The 18440-nt window shown below is 42.1% G+C and overlaps 3 protein-coding genes across 8 annotated transcripts in view; 2 read left to right on the top strand and 1 right to left on the bottom strand.

Moving 5' to 3' along the window:
- Positions 1–7083, top strand: part of hap1 (huntingtin associated protein 1) — a 28004-nt gene extending 20921 nt beyond the window's left edge. For 3 of the 6 annotated variants that reach the window (XM_069529761.1, XM_069529762.1, XM_020084411.2), the window contains 9 exons: positions 187–265; positions 357–487; positions 1069–1143; positions 1291–1502; positions 2130–2348; positions 2493–2827; positions 3536–3724; positions 3954–4056; positions 5429–7083. In XM_069529761.1, the coding sequence (XP_069385862.1) occupies positions 187–265; positions 357–487; positions 1069–1143; positions 1291–1502; positions 2130–2348; positions 2493–2827; positions 3536–3724; positions 3954–4056; positions 5429–5837 (1752 nt within the window). In that variant the 3' untranslated portion in view covers positions 5838–7083. Of the gene's footprint in view, positions 1–186; positions 266–356; positions 488–1068; positions 1144–1290; positions 1503–2129; positions 2349–2492; positions 2828–3535; positions 3725–3953; positions 4057–4300; positions 4360–5428 lie in introns of all 6 variants that reach the window. The other 3 variants (XM_069529763.1, XM_069529764.1, XM_069529765.1) reach the window with 3 other exon arrangements.
- Positions 7084–7139: 56 nt separating this feature from the next.
- On the bottom strand, positions 7140–7867 carry LOC109627503 (gastrin/cholecystokinin-like peptide). Its single transcript, XM_069529767.1, has 2 exons — positions 7461–7867; positions 7140–7322 (listed from the first exon to the last, which is right to left on the bottom strand). Exons 1-2 carry the CDS (start codon positions 7726–7728, stop codon positions 7246–7248), a joined length of 345 nt encoding a protein of 114 aa, XP_069385868.1. The 5' UTR covers positions 7729–7867; the 3' UTR covers positions 7140–7245.
- Positions 7868–12248: 4381 nt separating this feature from the next.
- Positions 12249–15373, top strand: LOC109627493 (keratin, type I cytoskeletal 19-like). Its single transcript, XM_020084023.2, has 9 exons — positions 12249–12622; positions 13008–13133; positions 13281–13363; positions 13775–13931; positions 14093–14254; positions 14336–14461; positions 14574–14800; positions 14884–14912; positions 15010–15373. Exons 1-9 carry the CDS (start codon positions 12314–12316, stop codon positions 15114–15116), a joined length of 1326 nt encoding a protein of 441 aa, XP_019939582.2. The 5' UTR covers positions 12249–12313; the 3' UTR covers positions 15117–15373.
- Positions 15374–18440: the final 3067 nt, after the last annotated feature.

Consider the following 18440-nt stretch of genomic DNA (forward strand, 5'->3'; position numbering starts at 1 on the left):
CACTTGATGTTAGTTGTCAAGTCAATATTTGGGGAGGTAACACCCTTTGTTTTATAACATCTTAGAGCTGAATCAGTTGATGGTGAATGTAACTTACACATGACATAGATGTTTTGCTTTGAAATGATGTGTAATATAATACGATACAGTCCAAAGAGTTTTAAAAACAGTTTAAAAACGTTGCAGGCTAATGAGCTCACTACAGAGACGACCAACTACGAGGAGCAAGAACAGGAGCTGATGATGGTGTGTGTGGAAGAGCTCTGTAAGTGTTACAGTGTAGATTCAACAGCTGGAAATAATGTAACTGTAATTAAGGTACAGGGGCATTTATCTTTAACATATCTTTGTTTCAGCATCTGTCAATAAGCAGGTGGTTGATCTCTCAGAGGAGCTGGCACGGAAAGTAGAGGACACTCTCAGACAGCAGGAGGAGATCAGCTCACTGCTCGCTCAGATTGTGGACCTGCAAGCCCGCTGCAAAGGGGTGAGGGACACACACTCACTCACACACATACATACATACTCCTCAAAGAGCAGCCACTGTCTATATAGTAAATAAAATAAAGTAAATAAAGTTGGCTTTGACTGTAATAAGTGTCATTCCTTTCAAAAGTTTTACATGTTCTTTAAAGGTTCAGTGTGTAGAATTTAGCGACATCTAGTGGTGAAGTTTCATGTTGCAACTGAATATTCCTCATCTCACCCTCCCCTTCCAAACATGAGAGAGAACCTGCGGTGAACTTCAGTTGTCATGAAAACTCAAAAGGTTTTGGTTTGTCCAGTTTGGACGACAGTAAAAAACATGGCGGCCTCCACAGAGAGGACCCCCCCTCCATGTAAATATAAAGTTTTTAAATATAAAGGCCCATTCTATGGTAAAAGAACAATTCGTACGATTTACATGAAACACAACAGTGAAAACATCACGAGGATTATTATATATTCAATTTCTGCCAAAAAGTCCTTTCACCTAAATCTTACACACTGAACCTTTAAGTACCAACCAATGAATGAATATCAAATCACAGTAAAACCCCTCTAACTTTATTCCCTCTGTCCTTCCAGCTCACCGTTGAGAACGAGGGGCTGAACCAGCAGCTGAGTGCCTCCCGAGAGAGTCAGATAAAACTTAAATCAGAGGCAAGACACTTAATGTTAAATACTTTAACAACATTCTGTCTGAATGGCTGAATAGGTGTCAGGATATAGACCACCACCTTCTCTGCATACTTGTGTGTGTATGTTGTGAGTTCTACAATATATTATTTTATCTCCCCCTGTCTGTAGCTCAAGGACCTGCAGGACAAGTACTCAGAGTGTGGGGACATGCTCTACGAAGCCAGAGAGGACATAAAAAACCTGCGGAACAAGAGCCTGCCAAACAGCACGGTGCAGCGCTACACTGCACTGGCCTCTGTCCTGCCAATGGACTCACTGGCAGCTGAGATAGAAGGCACCTTCCGTAAAGGCCTGGACACCCCAGCTCCGTCAGAATACAAGTGAGTCCCTCATTTTGTGTGTGTGTTCTCACCTGTTGGAGGTAAATGTGACCAAGCTCAGCACCAAGATATTTTTTTCTATAGGTAAGTCATCACGGGTTATAAAAAAGTGCCTGTAGTTTTACCCTCTGACCTTTTGGATGACTTAAACAAAGACACAGCCCTTCAGAATTTCATTTATATCTCTAAAATCTCTAAAATGATCTTTTTCATGTTTGTTTTTGATCTAGTGAAACCCCACTCAATCTGTTTAAAAGTGTAAAATCCCCCGTATGTTCACATGACATAGTTTGACAATGTCTTGCAGGAATATTGAGAAGAAAGCAGTACAGCCTTTCTAATATTTCAGTGAAAGTAATTTAGTTTGCAGAGCAGAACTCAAAAACCGAAACTTCACACTGAGGTTGATCAGGCAGTGAATGTGTCTGAATGTGCCAAATCAATTTACTTTGAGATCATGACAATGTTCCCTGAAGTTATATTTAGTAGCTGAGTATCTGTATAATTGTATAAACACTTAGAAATACTACCTGTGATGGGCAGTTAATTAAGTCCATGTACTCATGTATTATGCATGAATACTAAAGTGTGATTCAATGATCACTTATTCTCTGCTTTTCCTGGTAGGAACCACCCGTGGCGTGTGTTTGAAACAGTGAAGGTGGTCAACAAGGTCGGGAAGCTGCGGTCTCTGTGCCACTCTCCGGCACTCCCAGGCTCCAGCCCGGTGTCAGCTCCCTCCAGTTACACCAGCACCCCCCGAACGAGCTACTATGGCTCTGATAATGCCAGCTTTACCCTGGAGGAGAAGCCAAGCTCCACTCATGCTCAGAAAGAGGACAACAGGTGTGTGCGTGCGTGTGTGTGTGTGTGTGTGTGTGTGCGCGCGCGCGCGAACAGGTTGGATTTGCAGAATGACGTATAATAATTAGCACTAAAATGTTCTGTAAGGTTGTAGCAGTGAAACATTGTTATTTTTCCTCTTGGTAGTGTTGTTGGGCCGAAGCGTCTGGGTCAGCCGGGCACCCCAGGGGGCCAGGACCTTGAAGCTGCTTTGTGCAGTCTGTCGGCCCGCCAACAGAGCCACTCCTCTGAGCGGCCTTTCTTTGAAGTGGAGCGTGAGCGTAAACTCCGTGCCTTGGAAGCAAACTGCGAGGACGGCGAGGGATCCAGTGGCTTTCTGACACCAAACAGTCTGGCGTCCAGCCCGGCAACATCGACAGGCACCAACTACTCCAATGGCAGCTCGCGGCACTCCTGTGGCTCCTCGGGAGGATCCAGGTCTTACCTGCCAGACCGCCTGCAGATCGTCAAACCTCTGGAAGGTAAACCATCCATCCATCATCTATGCCATTTATCCTTTGAGGGTCGCTGGGGGGCTTCCACAGAGCCACAGTGGAGACAATGTGTTGAAATCCGAACTAGACAAGCACAGATGTTTGAGAGACATTATTCAGTGTCTAAAGTTTAAAAATGATAATTGTTTAAAGTTCTTTAGAAATAAAGAAATGAAACACCTAAAGGGAAGCAAGCCAAAAGTTGAATTACTAAATTAAAAAGTGTTAGCATATGATGTGGCAACAGTCAATAAGATTTGAGTTGATGAAATGTATTTTTATACATAAATTGAAACAACCCCTGGTAGCTCATTTCAAATTCTTCACAACCTTTGCAAATGTTTTATGAGGAAGAAATGTTTAATGCATTTTGCTGAGAAACACTGAAAATGAACTTTTATTGCTAACAAAAATAACCCACAACATACCTTTTAACTTCGGAGTAACATAATACACCAAAATTCAGTTTTCATTGCACTTACCTGCAAAAGTAACAGTCATCATAGTTTTTGACTTTGGTTCACATCTTCCTTCCTTCTTGGGGGATCACACACCATCTTGCCTCACTCATCTCTCTCAACTTGTTACAGCAAGATTCACTTTTATTAGACTCATTTGTGAAACTACTAAATCTCATTTAGTTGTGATGTGCCTGCTTTGTATGACAACACTCTGTTCCTTGTGACTGTCCCTCAGGCTCTGTGACTCTACATCAGTGGCAGCAGCTGGCCAAACCAAACCTGGACGGCATCCTGCATCCACGTCCCGGTGTCCTGACTAAAGACTTCAGGGAGCTCGAGGTGGACATACAGCACGTCTACAGCCTGAATGACCTGGAGGAGGATGAACCCGACCTGTCGCAGCTCTCTGGAGCGCACAGCATGGGTACGACACATGTAAACACACTGACTACACACGTTACATTCAGACAGTTCCTCCACCTCTGTCATGTATATTCAATGAAAACCCTGATTTCTGCTTGAAGTAGCTGCTAGTTTTTCAAGATAGCCTTCATGTAGTTTCCATCCTTATTTAACCTAGGTAGTTTCTCATCTTAGTCTGCTTTATCTTCATGTGTAGTTTAACACGCCTCTCTCCCTCCATGATCGCACAGTCTCTCCACCTGGTCCTAACCTCCCTCAGACCTCTCCCACACATACCATTACCACCTGCCAAGTCCTCCAACCCTCCCTCCTCATCTCCTCCTTCTCTACTAGGTAAGAATACACACTGATTTTTTTCTTTTCACCATTGTTGTGTTGTCTTTATTTTTCACAGCTCTGACCTGGTGAATTTCCATCCTGGATAATGAAGCTACATTTGAGCTTGAATTAGATTTTGTACTGATGTGATGATCATTAATCCACAACTTTGTTTCAAAACAGATGTTCCAGATTTCATCTTTTCCATCCTGCTGCTTTATTAATCTCTTCACCTTCCTCTGTACTTTACCCCTCACAGTGGCAGAAAACGTCTGTCGCGGCTCTTTCTCCAACTCTAGAAGGAGCATTCGGGGAAAAGTAAGAGTTGGGGGCAGATGCATGATGAATGCTCGATAAATGTCTTGGATGTCAACCATGGACGCACTGTACCCTGTTTGTCTGACTAAATAGCGTCTTGGTTAATATTTGAAGAAGGTGTTTGGCCTACATTCTCACGAGGGAAGACTTTGTAAATAGTCTGAAATTCCAATACTTACATTTTCTATGACCTAATTTACATGTTCCTCGCTAATTCATGAAAAAAACATGTTCAGTGCCTTTGTGAAATATACACCCTTAGTTCTTACTAACACTAGCTGCTTTTCGACATGCACTTAACTCTGGATAATTTCCTTACATCATCTGGAGGTGCTGTATGTGAGAATGCAAATGTCTGAGAGGCCCCAGACATTCTCTGGAGTTTTTGCCAGGCTGCTGGCAGAAGAAACTCCAGAGGATGTTCAGAGCCACATGAGCTCAATACAGCTGGAGATACTCTGGAGCATTCACCGCGAGTGAGTGTGTTTATGACGTTTCTAACACACGACAGATGCAAAAAGGAAAAAGAATACAAGTATCTCAGAATGAAAAAGTGGTGCCATACATGTAGACGACAGTGGAAGATGTCAAAAGAGCGTTTGGTGATAAGAGCAGACGCTGGTGTCGATGTGTTCTAAACAAAAAGACCTGATTTTCACAGAGGAATTAATGTAACCTCCTGCCTCTGCCTACTGCACCAGCCCTCACTGAAACACTGCTGAGATTCTTGTGTTGTGAACGCAACAGGTGGAGAATCTCCTGCTGCGTTGGTCATATGTGAAAGGAGAACTCCGGAGAAAGCCTGGACCCAATTGTGCGGACATTCTCTGGAGTTCATGTCTGAAAACAGCTGTACAGTCTCATCTGCTCTTACTTGTATTTGTACTTGTATTTTTTACATACTTGTATTTTATCCTAGCAACCACACTAACATCACGTTTATTCATTTCACAGCAGTGAGTAACTAACAAAAGCTGAACTAACTGCACACATCATTCTGTTTTGTATTGTGTTCTGTTTTGTAATTTAAGTTACGTTTGTTGTTTAATCTTTTTATTTCTCTGTGCAGCCTTCACTCTTTCGGCCTGCCACCTTGTCGGAGCTCTGAGCATGTGAACACTTCATCTCCAGCCCACCAGCAGCACTTTGGCAAACGAGGCAGGAGCACCACCATCGCCACCACTACAAACATAAGCACCTCATCACCGGGACTCCTGCAGGTGCTGCAAGAGCGCGGCATCTCAGCCGCTCTTTATCCCCACCACCTCCTGCACAGCAGCTACAATACAAAACCTCCATTCACAGCAAACGACAAGGGTGGAGTCTCGTCATCGGACAGGGAAGCAGGAAGGAATATTTTCAGCTTGAACCTCATGGGGAAGCTTCAGAGCCTGGGGCTGCACAGGGTGGCAGCCTGGGGGATTATGGGCCGCAGTAACAAGGAGAGAGAAGCAGCGAGGCATCCTCCAAACGTTTGACCTTCTCCCCTCACTCCTCTTTCATTCACCGCAGTGACTTTGCGTGGAGCCATGTGACATTGCACTGGTGTCTAGAAAAAACAAAAGACGCAGAATGCGCAGGAGCCATACTTTGAGTTGTCCGTTGTGTATAGCACTGTTCTTTTGTATGAAGTCATGTACAGTAGATAAACGTGTGTGTGCGTGTGCGTGTGTGTGTAAAACATCTTCATCTCAGGACAATCACCTGATCAGTCCGTCTGACTGACACATTTCTTTTTACACAAAAAAAAGGAAACATCATAAAAAAAGAACTTTTTATATTGTGTTTTCTGAATGTCATTTTACAGTTTCCTGCCACCAGTTTTAAAAAAACAACTCACCATCTTTCTTTGTTTGTTTCTGAAGTGAAAAAAGTCAAGTTGTAAGTATAAGTAACAACGGGACAGTTGATAATTCATTGCACGTCTTTTTATTGTGATTAGTTCAAACCACAAATCAAAGCAATTCTGTCACTGAAGACCTTTCAAATGCACTAAATTACACTTTGGTCTTCCTGTTCATTAGCTGCTACACTGAAAAAAAGCATGTTGTATATAGCATTGTCAAATAGCATCAAATGAATCAAGAAGGACTGCGATGACGCTGACTGAACTAAATGTCGATCATGCTGACTTCTGCCCTGCAGTTCATCACCTGCTTTCACACAGCACATGTCGTCATGGCTGCGGACCGTGCGCATCAAAATCTTGACTCATGACTTAAAATGTATCTTGAGCCGAACCTCAGCAAATAATAAAAATGAAAAACAAATCAGGTCTGCCAATGCGGCAACAAAAACAGCCAATGGGAGTTTTAGAAGCAATACGAGTATTGATTGATTGTACTGACTGAAAAATCCTGCATGTACAAAGCTGCTGTATTTTAATGTCATCAGGAACTTTTGAAACTGCTGGGATGTAAATGAAATCAAAAATCCTGTGGGGCATTTGAAGTGAATTCTCCGTGGTGTTCAGGGAAATCTTCTCTAACAGAAATACCAGTAGAATAAAGTTATTAATATGAATTTAAACAGCATGGTTCTTCAATCTCCTGCAGGTAAAAGGCATAGGATACGGTGGATGAAAAAGGGAATAAATCAAACACAGGTTGTAATAATTTGTGTTCATCAACCAAACCACTGTTTCTCTGCTGTATAGTCTCTGTTGTTAGCATCACGTGTGTGTAAACTGAACCACCTGTGAATAAAACGTTGCATTTTCATCAAGTACAGTTCTACATGCCTCTGTGTTTCCTCTGGAATCAACAGATAAACACTGCAATCATTCTGCCAAATAGTTTATTTGTAAAGTTGCAGGGACAGTAAAACATTTAAATATAAAATCTGGACACAAAGCAGGGTGAGCTCTGAGGTCCTCATCGTGGCGTCTCACTCTGCGTCCCGGCGTCCAAAGTCCACCCAGCCCTGGTAGTCCCGATCCAGCATGCACTCAGAGTTCATCACCTCTGTGAACAAACCAGTCCTACGTGAACCACACACACCGATTCAGTTCACATATCAGACCATCGTCCTCAAGCTCATGCATCTCACTAAGAGGAAAACCACAACCGCACAGAAAATAACTTTGACAGCCCACAGCATACCTGAAATTGCTTGCATTATTTGCTTGGTCATAATCTCCCGTTCATCCTCAGACAGGTGTGCCCGTCTCTCCATCCGTGCAGAGCGAGTCTGAGGCGCCGCCTCCCGTCTGTGAGCCGAGTCCCTCGCTCTCTCCCTCTTCGCCAGGAGCTGCTGGAGTGTGCTGGTCGTCTCAGCCCGTCCAGCCGCAGGGGCTGCAGGTGAGGAGGCCGCACCGCACACCAGCAGAGCCACCAGCAGTGCAAACAACAGCATAACTTTCCCTGACATGTCTGGGCATAGAATAAACAGATTTCTTGTAGAATTAATACGTTTTTTAATTTGTAATAACTATTTTAAATGAGAACAACACTGTACCTGTGGAGATGAGATGAGTATGTTCACAACTACGTCCAAGAGATGTGAAGCTTCTGGTGCAGATCTGGGGATTCTGAGCTGATCTCAACCTTTTATACCGAAACCTTTGAGTGTGAGTGATGTGGCCCTAAAATCCCAGAGTGATAACAGTGTTCACTGATTGATTGGGAGACGGATGCACTGGGAGGATGTGCGTAAAGGAAACAACGGACCACTACATCTGTGAACCCATTATTGTTCTTTTCACTCACCTGGAAAGGCCCTTTTTGCTCTGCAATAGCAATAAAACAGGTCAATGTATTTACACTAGAAATCCAATACAACTTTAGAGCCTTTTTCAACCAATACTAAGTATCTGGTGTAACTATGCAGCAGCTGACTTCCTCACTGTGAGCGTGTGTGAGGCGGGAAACTGGCTTTTCTGTCATCAAATGGCTTTTGATGATCAGATATCTCCACTCTATAAGCATCCGTTGTTAATAACAGTTCACACATATTGGAACAAGAGTCAATTCATTCTTTCCCATTTCCTCTAGTCATTTTCTTCAGGCTGTAAATATACAATTTTATGCCTCTGCATCGGTGACAGCCAGGGGCCAGAGGTATCGTGTTTTCGGGCCTGCCATATTGTGTGAACACGATATCTCAAGATCACCTTGAGGGAATATCTTCAGATTTGGTACAAAAGTGGGATTTAAGGATGACCTGACTACAACTCTGAGGTCAAAGGTCATGGTCACTGTGATGTATGCACAGAATTTCTAGTTTTGTCATGCATGTTTTTTGTCTCTTCCTTGTCAAAGTATTTCCTTTCTCCATTCGGGATTTAGCTGCAACCTTTGGATGAGAACAGGTAAAAAGGGAAAATGAATGGTTTTGGTGGTTATTCGTTTACGTTGCCAAATCAAATCTATAAGTTCCCTCATACCGTGTGTTTGAGCATTAAAGAAAACCAAAGGTTAATATTTTCCAAAGTTCATCCTCAATTGTTGCTTACTCAGTAATATAACAAAAGTTTGAAGTGGTGCAAAACGGCAGAATTGTCTTTATTAGTGGAAGAACATACACTAGATACTCCTCTAGTGCACGGCCTGATGGCAATTATGCATAATAATATGGATGTGGCAACATGGATATTATCCACAGTGACATTTGTAATAAATTGACCTTTACAATTTGACTGAGACATTTTTTTCTAAGCAGTAAGTTGAGCTCTTCATCATGATACCTCAAGTCTGCCTTATTATTTCAAAGTTTGACCAGTTTTCACTTGGAGTCAAAGATTTTCTGATTATAGTTCAGTAATTATAAAAGGTCAAAGGTCGCAGTGACCATATGAGTCTGGAAAGAAGAAAAACATTGATTAAAGCTGCACTGGTTACCAGAGGCATACAACCATAGGATGGTAATTCTAGTTCATAATTCATTTTGAGAAAATAGAACAGGATGAAGATAAATCTCACTTGAGAAACAGTCAATGTGCACAATCCACTGAGTGAAGTCGACTTCAGTGTCACGTTGTACCCTTCAGTGAAGCACAACACAAAATTGTTCACATCTTTTGCAGACTGTATAGATTTCTTACAAGTGTCCCATCCATTGTGTGTCCTGTATCCCCCGACAAACTGTGATGTGAGACTTCTGTAAAGCAGAAACAACACGAACACACCTCTCCAGCCCAGTATTTTCTAACCCTCTCAGTGAAAAGCATTGTTTGTTAGCTGGAGTTACTCTGCAACAATGGATGATTGATTTATCATTAAAAACAGATAAAAAATAGGAGCGATGCCAACACAATGTAGAGGAAGCACTGAAGGTGTAAGGTGAGTAAATGTGAGCTGCCCTGCAGAGAATTAAAGCCTGCGGATATGATCATGCAAGGTTACACATGAACTGCAGCAGGAATTCAGTCACTAGACGAGACACACACCCATTAGTGAAATCTGATAAATGTCACCAGACGCCACAACAAAGTCAGACTAATGCTCACACGCCCAGATTATCAGGCTGCAGCAGATGTCCATCACTGCTTTTTGTCTGTTTTCAGATCTTCACTTGTGGCTGTGTGCCTACCAAAATAATGCTTTAATAAGAAGTGGCAGGACTTGTACAGCTGGTGTGGTTATGAGTGACCTGAGAATTAATTGATGTTCGTGTGACTTTGTCAGTATAACCATTGTCTCTGCTGCTCAAGCTGTTTACATCTCTGTGTCTTTCAGTTTTACACTTTGAAAAGATTTTACAGGAACTAGAATAACCATCCTGTGTTTGTATGACTCTGCCATTTTTTTCTAGACTCCCAGACCTTTGACCACCAAATCTAATCGGTTCAAATAATAATACTAATTCTGATAACATATGCGTGCCAAATTGTGAAGAAATTCCTTCAAGGTGTTAGATAATGTGTGCACGAGGCTGAACCCCATGACATTTTGCTTCCGGACTCTGGCTGACACCGGCTCAAAGGCAAAAAAAGCTTTTTGGTTTACAGTAACAAAATTAGGGAAAAAAGTCTTGTGGTGTGAACATGGTTGTATCAGATTTATTATTATTTACACACCAATTAATAACAATGTAATCAATTATATTAATGTTAAAGATGTAGTTAAAAATAAAATGTGCTGGTTCACATTTTAAAATGTCCTCTCAAGTGATATGCAGCTCAACACAGCAGTTTATGTCAATCCCACAAAACTTCTTACTCAACTCATGATCCGCAAAAAGAAAACTTAACACACCAGCACTGACACTGAAGAAACTGATAGAAATACACCTACATCAGGTCAGTGTTAAATTCAATTACATAAAAACGCAACTATTGCATAGCTTGTGTTACCTTACATTGCACGTCATATAAAAAGAACCAGTGCAGTCATACAACAATGGTCGCCAACGCTGTCCTCTGCATTTGCTTTTCTCTCATCTGTTGACTGATTTACAGTGTGTTTGTGTTAAGTCGGCTTTGAATGTAAATACATGTCTTTCCATCTGTTAAAAAAACCTGACAAACAAAAATAACTAAAACCTCCCTTGTGATACATGCAGTTTCTAAATGCATGTATCACAAGATGCAACTGTTGCAACTGCAGTCGAGTTCATTTTCACTATATAATAATAATAACAATAACACTAATAATGATTATATGACTACTGATAATAATAATATGATAATAATAATAATAATAGTAGTAATAATAAGTATTACTCATAGGCTTAAATATGGATATAGGTAAGAACCACAGCCACAAAATGGTTTTCATGCAATGTGTTATCACTTTCCATGATGGGTGTGTCCCTGAGATGTTCTTTAAAGATTATTGTGTCAATCACATCAGGATGTTTTACTCGGACCACAAGTTAGATAACCATTCCATTGAAAAGGTGTGACAGTGCTGAGGAACGCATGTTGGTTTCCTCAGGTCACCTCTTCAGTTGATATGTAACATTGTCCTGATATTGACTGTTTTTGTGCAGACTGAGCTGAGACGAGTGGAATTTACAGTGAAAATAAACTAATGATGAAGATGATGATTGAGTCTTGTTCTGCTCAAGGTTTTTTCACAGGGGACATTTTTTTTAGCTTGTTGTGGGAACTGTTGGGTTTCTCTATCATTTTGTCTCCAACTAATGCTATAAAGAGCATTGAGACAATATATGTTGTGATGTGGCACTGTACACACATAAACTTGAATTCCTATTGCTAAAACTGCTAAAACTGAGCTTGCCAGATTTAGTTCTTCTCATCCTGCACCTACAACATGGAATAACACACAGAACCACCCACAGCTCAGCTGCATGTTTGAGTTGATTCATTAGTTTCGATTGATTCATTTACTTGAAATTAAATATGATGAACTGAATTTATTCCCAAGAATTTGACTTTTCCTCTTGTTTTTGGTGGAAATGAAATATAGGTTGGCTGACTGACTGACTGAATGACTGACTGACTGACTGACTGAATGACTGACTGACTGACTGACTGACTGACTGAATGACTGACTGAATGACTGACTGACTGAATGAATGAATGAATGACTGACTGACTGACCGACTGACTGAATGACTGACTGAATGACTGACTGAATGATTCAACGAATGAATTGTTATTTCTTCTAAAGCCACTTTAGAGGAGTTCTTCCAGGTAGTGCATGAAATGGTTAAGTATTTTTCAGCTCACCTTGCTGCAGCTGTCTAAATTATAATTGACATTTGAGGAAAAAACAATCATCCTCTTGCCTACCTAGATATCCATCTGTCCAGCCCTGAGGCTGCTCAACTAGATATTCCACTTGTCATCTACAGAGCATCAGTAAAGCTTGTGTTCACACCTATTTATCTGTTTTTCCTTTTGAAAATATTATCTGCATACCCCACATAGTTGTGGCCTGTGACCTGACGCATTACCATTCCTATAAAATGCCCCAGCAGTCTGCACCGAGCAACTCCACCAGTCTGCCAGTTCTCCAGCAGCCTCCACCTGCACCATCCACCTCTCACCATGTCTTCAGTCCGCATCGGCCAAAGCAGCTACAGCTCCCGCAGCATCTCCAGCTCCAGCGCCCTGGGCCACAGCGGAGGGATGCAGATCCTCCGCGGAGGACAGACTCGCATCTCCACCGGTGGGTCCATCCTGAACCGCGCACCCAGCATGTATGGGGGAGCGGGGGGTTACGGGACCCGCATCTCCCAGTCTGAGTTCTCCTTCGGCTCCGGGTCAATGACCCCGTACAGCGAGACTTCAGTCATCAGCAATGAGAAGGGGACCATGCAGAACCTCAACGACCGACTGGCCATCTACCTGGATAAGGTAATGAGGATGATGAGGATGACACACACACACACACACACACACACACACACACACACACACACACACACACACACACACACACACACACACACACACACACACACACACACACACACACAGCTTTACTTACACTTCTGAGTAATATTTACTTTGTTTGACACTTATTTGTTCCTTCTCAGTTATATAGTGATACTGACATGAAAAACCCATCGTATCATGTCAAATATAAATCATTATATAATAATCTGTAGCTGTACTTACTTCACTAAGTTAGATAGTATGCCAAGTAAATGACTGATCATTGATAATGATACATAGCATGTCAAATTCTGAGCACAATTGAGAGAGAGAGTCATTTGACAGGTTCTGGTTGTGTGTGCAGGTGCGCTCCCTGGAGGCGGCCAACAGGAAGCTGGAGCTGCAGATCAGGGAGTTCTATGAGAAGAGAACCTACGTGTCCAGAGACCTGACCGGATACTTCGCCACCATCACTGACCTCAACGCGCAGGCACGTCTCACACCGAGCACCACGACACGTTGGGATGAGTGCACGCCTCTCGCTCATGTTCTAAACACTGCGTGATCAGCAACTGTGTGTGAACTCTGTGATGATACCGAGCAAATAATGACTTCACTTCATTTCCCCTCCTTTCAGATCGTAAGGAGGCGCTTGGAGAATAATAGTGTCATCCTGCAGCTTGACAACGCTCAGCTGGCTGCTGACGACTTTAAAATGAAGTAGGTTTTACAGTTTGCATACAGACGTGGGCCACTTCAGCCAATGATGTGGCTCATCTGGCCTTTTTGTGGCCATGACGAAATGAATGTGAGCCTAAAGTGGCCATTGTCTAAATGAACAAATATGGCCCAAATATCCCAAAACAAATGTGATCATGTGTAGTGCTTTGGGCAAAGTGTTATCTGGAGGTGAACCTGAAGTGGCCTGTGTGGTAAATGGTGACTATGGCTCAAATAGAAAATATGGTTCACGTGTGGCATTGAGGTGGCTTACTTATGGTCCTGCCATCATACCATTCGGAATGTGGGCCAGATGTGCGATGTGTGGCATGTGGGCCAGATCAGTTTTGTTATGTGTGGTACAACTTCAACAGTCCACTCACTGCACATCCACCCAACATCTCTCTGCAGGTACGAGACGGAGCTGAACATGCGCATGGTGTTGGAGTCCGACTTGTTACGTTACAGAGGGATCAGAGACAGCGTGACTCTGAACATCAGCGACCTGGAGATGCAGATAGAGGGTATGACAGAGGAGCTGGCCTATACCAAGAGCAACCACCTGGAGGTGAGAACCCTTCAGTGGATTCAGAGGGATTTACCTGCTCAGTAATGTCTTGTGGGTTGGGGTTGCAGGTGCAAGGGCGCCATCAGGTGGTGGTTACAGACATGACTTTTAGGGCAGGAGGACAGAGAAGTGATAAATGCATGTTCTTCTCCACGCTGCAGGAGATGCGTCTGCTGAGGACCCAGCAGAGTGGTAATGTGAACGTGGAGGTGGACAGTTCAGGCTCAATGGATCTGATGAAGGCCCTGGAGGAAATGAGGGAGTACTATGAGACTGTGGTGTTGAAGAGCAAGCAAGACGTTGAGAAGTGGTACGAAGAAAAGGTGAGATGGGAGGGCCTGAAAATGTCCATGAGAGTATGGTGAAAACTTTCAAGGTATTTATTGTGTGTGTGTGTGTTTAAGATGGCTGGTATCAGTGTGGTCATCACTACGACCTCCACAGAAGTGAAGACATACTACACACAGCTGGCAGAGCTGAAGAGGACCTTCCAGAGTTTGGAAATATCTCGGCAAAGCGCCTTGACAGAGGTTGGACAAAATGACAGAGTGTCATTCACATACACTAGAAACATGAAACCAAGATTTCCGCCTCTGTTCTTTTTTCTGATGGAGCTGACAGTCTTCCATTATCTCCCTGCAGTTTCAGTGCATGCAGCAGAATGTGGAGGAGGTGAACAGTCGATACAGCATTCAGCTCAGCCAGCTGCAGGTGACCATTAACTATCTGGAGGAGGAGCTGCAACGGATGAGAGACTCCATAGAGCAGCAGCAATCGGAGCACAACCTGCTGCTGGACATCAAGATGAGGCTGGAGCTGGAGATCGCCGAGTACAGGAGGCTGCTGGAGGGAGAGCAGTACGAGAAAAAGTGAGAGATTAAGTGTTTTTTGTAGGCTGACGAGTTGGAGCAATGAAACATGTTTTAAATGTAACATTCACTTTCCCCCATAGGACTGTGATCATCAGCAAGACGGTGGAGGGTAAGTGGAGTCCAAACCTGCTTTCCAACACACTTTCTGAGACGTGGTAACATGTTGTCATCATGTGTCTGTTTGTGTTTGTCCCCCACCTCCACAGAGCATAAACCCCACATCGAGAGGAGAGTGAAGACCATTGTGGAGGAGATTGTTGATGGAAAGGTGGTGTCCTCCTCCGTCGACACCCAAGTGGAAGACATTCAGTGAAACCTCTGAAACTGACCTTACTTTTTTTTTACCATTCGACCCGTAATCATTAACAACCCTATAACATATCTGCTTGAAAAAGGACATACAAGAGTTAATTCATGTAACTTCAGGGGGAATTGTCAGAGCGTTATCTCTCATTTCTTTTGATTGTATCTTACAGTGGGGTTGCAGCTGGTGAATATCTTGCCTTGGCAGATGCTCGCTCTGATTATTATGACACCAAAACAATGAATAAAAATCAGAGAACAAAGAAAGATCTGTATTTTCAATCACAAGTGTGTATTACAAGATTCATTTTAATATTGTTTTAGTTTGATCGTAGATGTACCTTAGTCAGTGTACCTTGCATAGTCCAATTAAGGTAACTGAAAGACAAGGATGATTTTTTTTTCATGGGAGGTATGGGTATAGGTATGGGTAGAGGTATAGGTAATAGGGGTATGCGAAGTGGTGTTTTGAGTGTAATTTCTCTCATGACCACCAGATGTCACCTTTGTATTTCTTTCTGAAAAGAGAGCAACTAAACTGCTGCACTGGATGTGATTAGTGCAGAAACACAGAAAAGAAAATCAGGACATTATGCTTCAGAATGTGTCCTGCTGTAAATGTAAAGAGTTCATCGTGATCCAACTGTTCCAAAAACCTGGATCTGAACATTTGGTTGAGTGAGGTCAGTCCCTCTGAGTCACAGACAGATTCTTCACTTCCAGTAGGTGAAGCTGAATCAAGCAGAGACTTGATCTGAGGTAATCTGCACATCACATGTTCAGCAGTCTGACAGGTTGATGTGTTGGTCACTCGAACAGTTAAGACTTTCAATCTTTTGTGGCTTTTGTGCTCCACTGTATTCACACGTTACTGAAGTTTATCATCGTTGCTATTAAATATTAGTGATTCATGCTTTTTCATGTTTGGACACAGAGGATGTGATTCATTTGCCTCACTTTCTTCACCTGAAAGATTTAAATTGACTCTGCACAACTAAAAAGAAAAAAAAAACATGTGCACCATCATGCCTAATATCACTGAAACATAAAAAATGTGTTACCAACTAAAAATGAACATAAATTGGTAACACACAAACAAAGGTTTAAGCAAAGTTAGCAATTGTGTTAACATAAATTAAGGAAATTGAATTAATCTGTCTGTTTTAATATATATTTTTTAAGTTCGTCCAATAATTTTATTTTTCAGTGTAGACAATTTTATTTTAAGACAAAAATTCTAAAATCAAATTTAGCCTTCTTCACTTCTTTTTCGAAATCAGGGGCCATAAAGGGGCCACAGTTTACACAGAAGAGCCAATAATATGTAAAACCTCTGTGCAGAATTCCTAATTCAGTAAGATGCACATTTAAGTCACTCCTTGTTTACTCTTAGCTCTATAGCTTTGAGCGAAGCCACACATGATATTCTGAAAATAGTTCCATGTTCAAACAAATTGTGCTCTTTAAAAAAGCTTAGAAAATAGAAATTCTCAGCAAATGTTTTATATTTCTTGTTAGTATCGTTAGTGAGTGACCTATTTTTGAGACTACTGACAGCAGAGGGGCCAGCGCTCCCCTGGCATTTGTTGTTTTGGCTGTATGCAGGGTGAACCACACCTCTCACCAAACATCAGCTGGGATATATGCAGCCCCCCCCAATGCAACCGTCAAAGAATGAGTGTTATTGATAATGGACGGGTGGATGGTCTACCTCACAGGGAGAGAAAACACAGTTGGTCATGCTACATCGTGTGTGTGGGTTTCTCCTCAGCAGAGAGCAGTTTGCTTCATTATGACCAAACCACAGGCAGTGTTTAATTGTGTGCACATGGACACTTCATTAAGCTCAGCAAGTCAACTCGCAGCAGAGAAAATAAAACTGCTGATTTAATAATATCGCACACATTAATGAGAGAGGAGACGCTCTGCTCAGCTCTGAGTCCAGAATCATCTGCAGTAAATTTCCAGACCTTTCAAACCACCTCAACCTGACAATTTTGTTGATGCATGAATTATTCCTCAGCTCAGGGTGTGTCTTGTCCCTGCAGGGCACAGCCTGATACAGCAGAAACCAGCCTGGGCCTGTGGTAGAATGACAAAACACAAAGGCAGAGGAGCATTGTTAATCTGTTCATGAGTAACCACGGGGCACGCTACCTGCACACTAGATCGACAGTGAGATATTGGTTTGAGCTGTCTCGTACACGACAGTCACACACAAAGGTATCAGATCTGCTATTCCTCAGGTCACACTGCATTTTGAACATACTGTTCCATACTCACACTTTAATGGAGCTTTTGCATTCTGAGGAGACCTTCCCACAGAAGAAAAGTGCTCGGAGTATGTGACACAGTAAACCTGTCAAAAAGAATTATTGATATGGTTTTTGCAAGTTCAACAGATACCACAGGGCAGGAATCAATCTGCAGTGAGTTCTGAGCAGGGCTGGGAGATATGGTGAAATATCATTTCTTTCAAGTTCGGTTTTTGCTTTTTAGTGAAAGTTGAAAACTTTTAATTGTGGTTTGAAACAACAAACACGGTAGAGCATGAAACGTTCCAAAAATATGAGGTTAAACATTGAAACCAATCATACTAAACTGTCACCATGCTTGTGCAACGCATGAACATTATATCCATGAGGTAAGGCAATAGTCTGTCTGTTATAGCATGTAACTCATTCGATTCCGATGTTGAGCCAGATCAGGAGACGGATCCAGATTCTTTTTTTCTTGCTTTCTCAAACCTTCCAGGAAAGTTTTTCCTTGACATTTTCAGTACTTTGCACAGGGATAATTAATTGATCTTGATGAAGAAAATCAGGCATATTTCAGGAACTGATGAAATATGGTGCAGCTCGATTTTGGTGGAGGTATGTGCTCTACTGAGCGGTAGAGTTCTATTGCTATTGAAGAAAATAACATTGCAATAATAAACTGTTTATTTGATTGGATTTTAAAATGTTGTAAAAGCTGAATGCAGATGAATGCAGATGGAGCGTGTTCCAGTTCGCAGGAGTATCTTGATTCCAACCATGAATACCTCATTCATACTTTGCAAAACACAGAAACCAAGGCCACACCTTGCCTTGCACTGCCAAGCATACCATTCTCATTAATCATTCATCTAACATGACACCACAGCTCTGTACTCTTTTGTCAAAACAAGTGTGTCCATTGTGTCAATTTGTTGCACAACGTTGTATTAAAACTAAATATGCAAATGTTCCTTCTGCTTTTCTTACTACTTTAGATGTATCTGTGAAATGTAAAGATGTTAAGAGGCACATTGACAGAGATTAAACCTACATTAAAAAATGTACATGAATGATTT

This window comes from Paralichthys olivaceus, chromosome 8 (assembly GCF_024713975.1).
Source record: "Paralichthys olivaceus isolate ysfri-2021 chromosome 8, ASM2471397v2, whole genome shotgun sequence".
NCBI lineage: Eukaryota > Metazoa > Chordata > Actinopteri > Pleuronectiformes > Paralichthyidae > Paralichthys > Paralichthys olivaceus.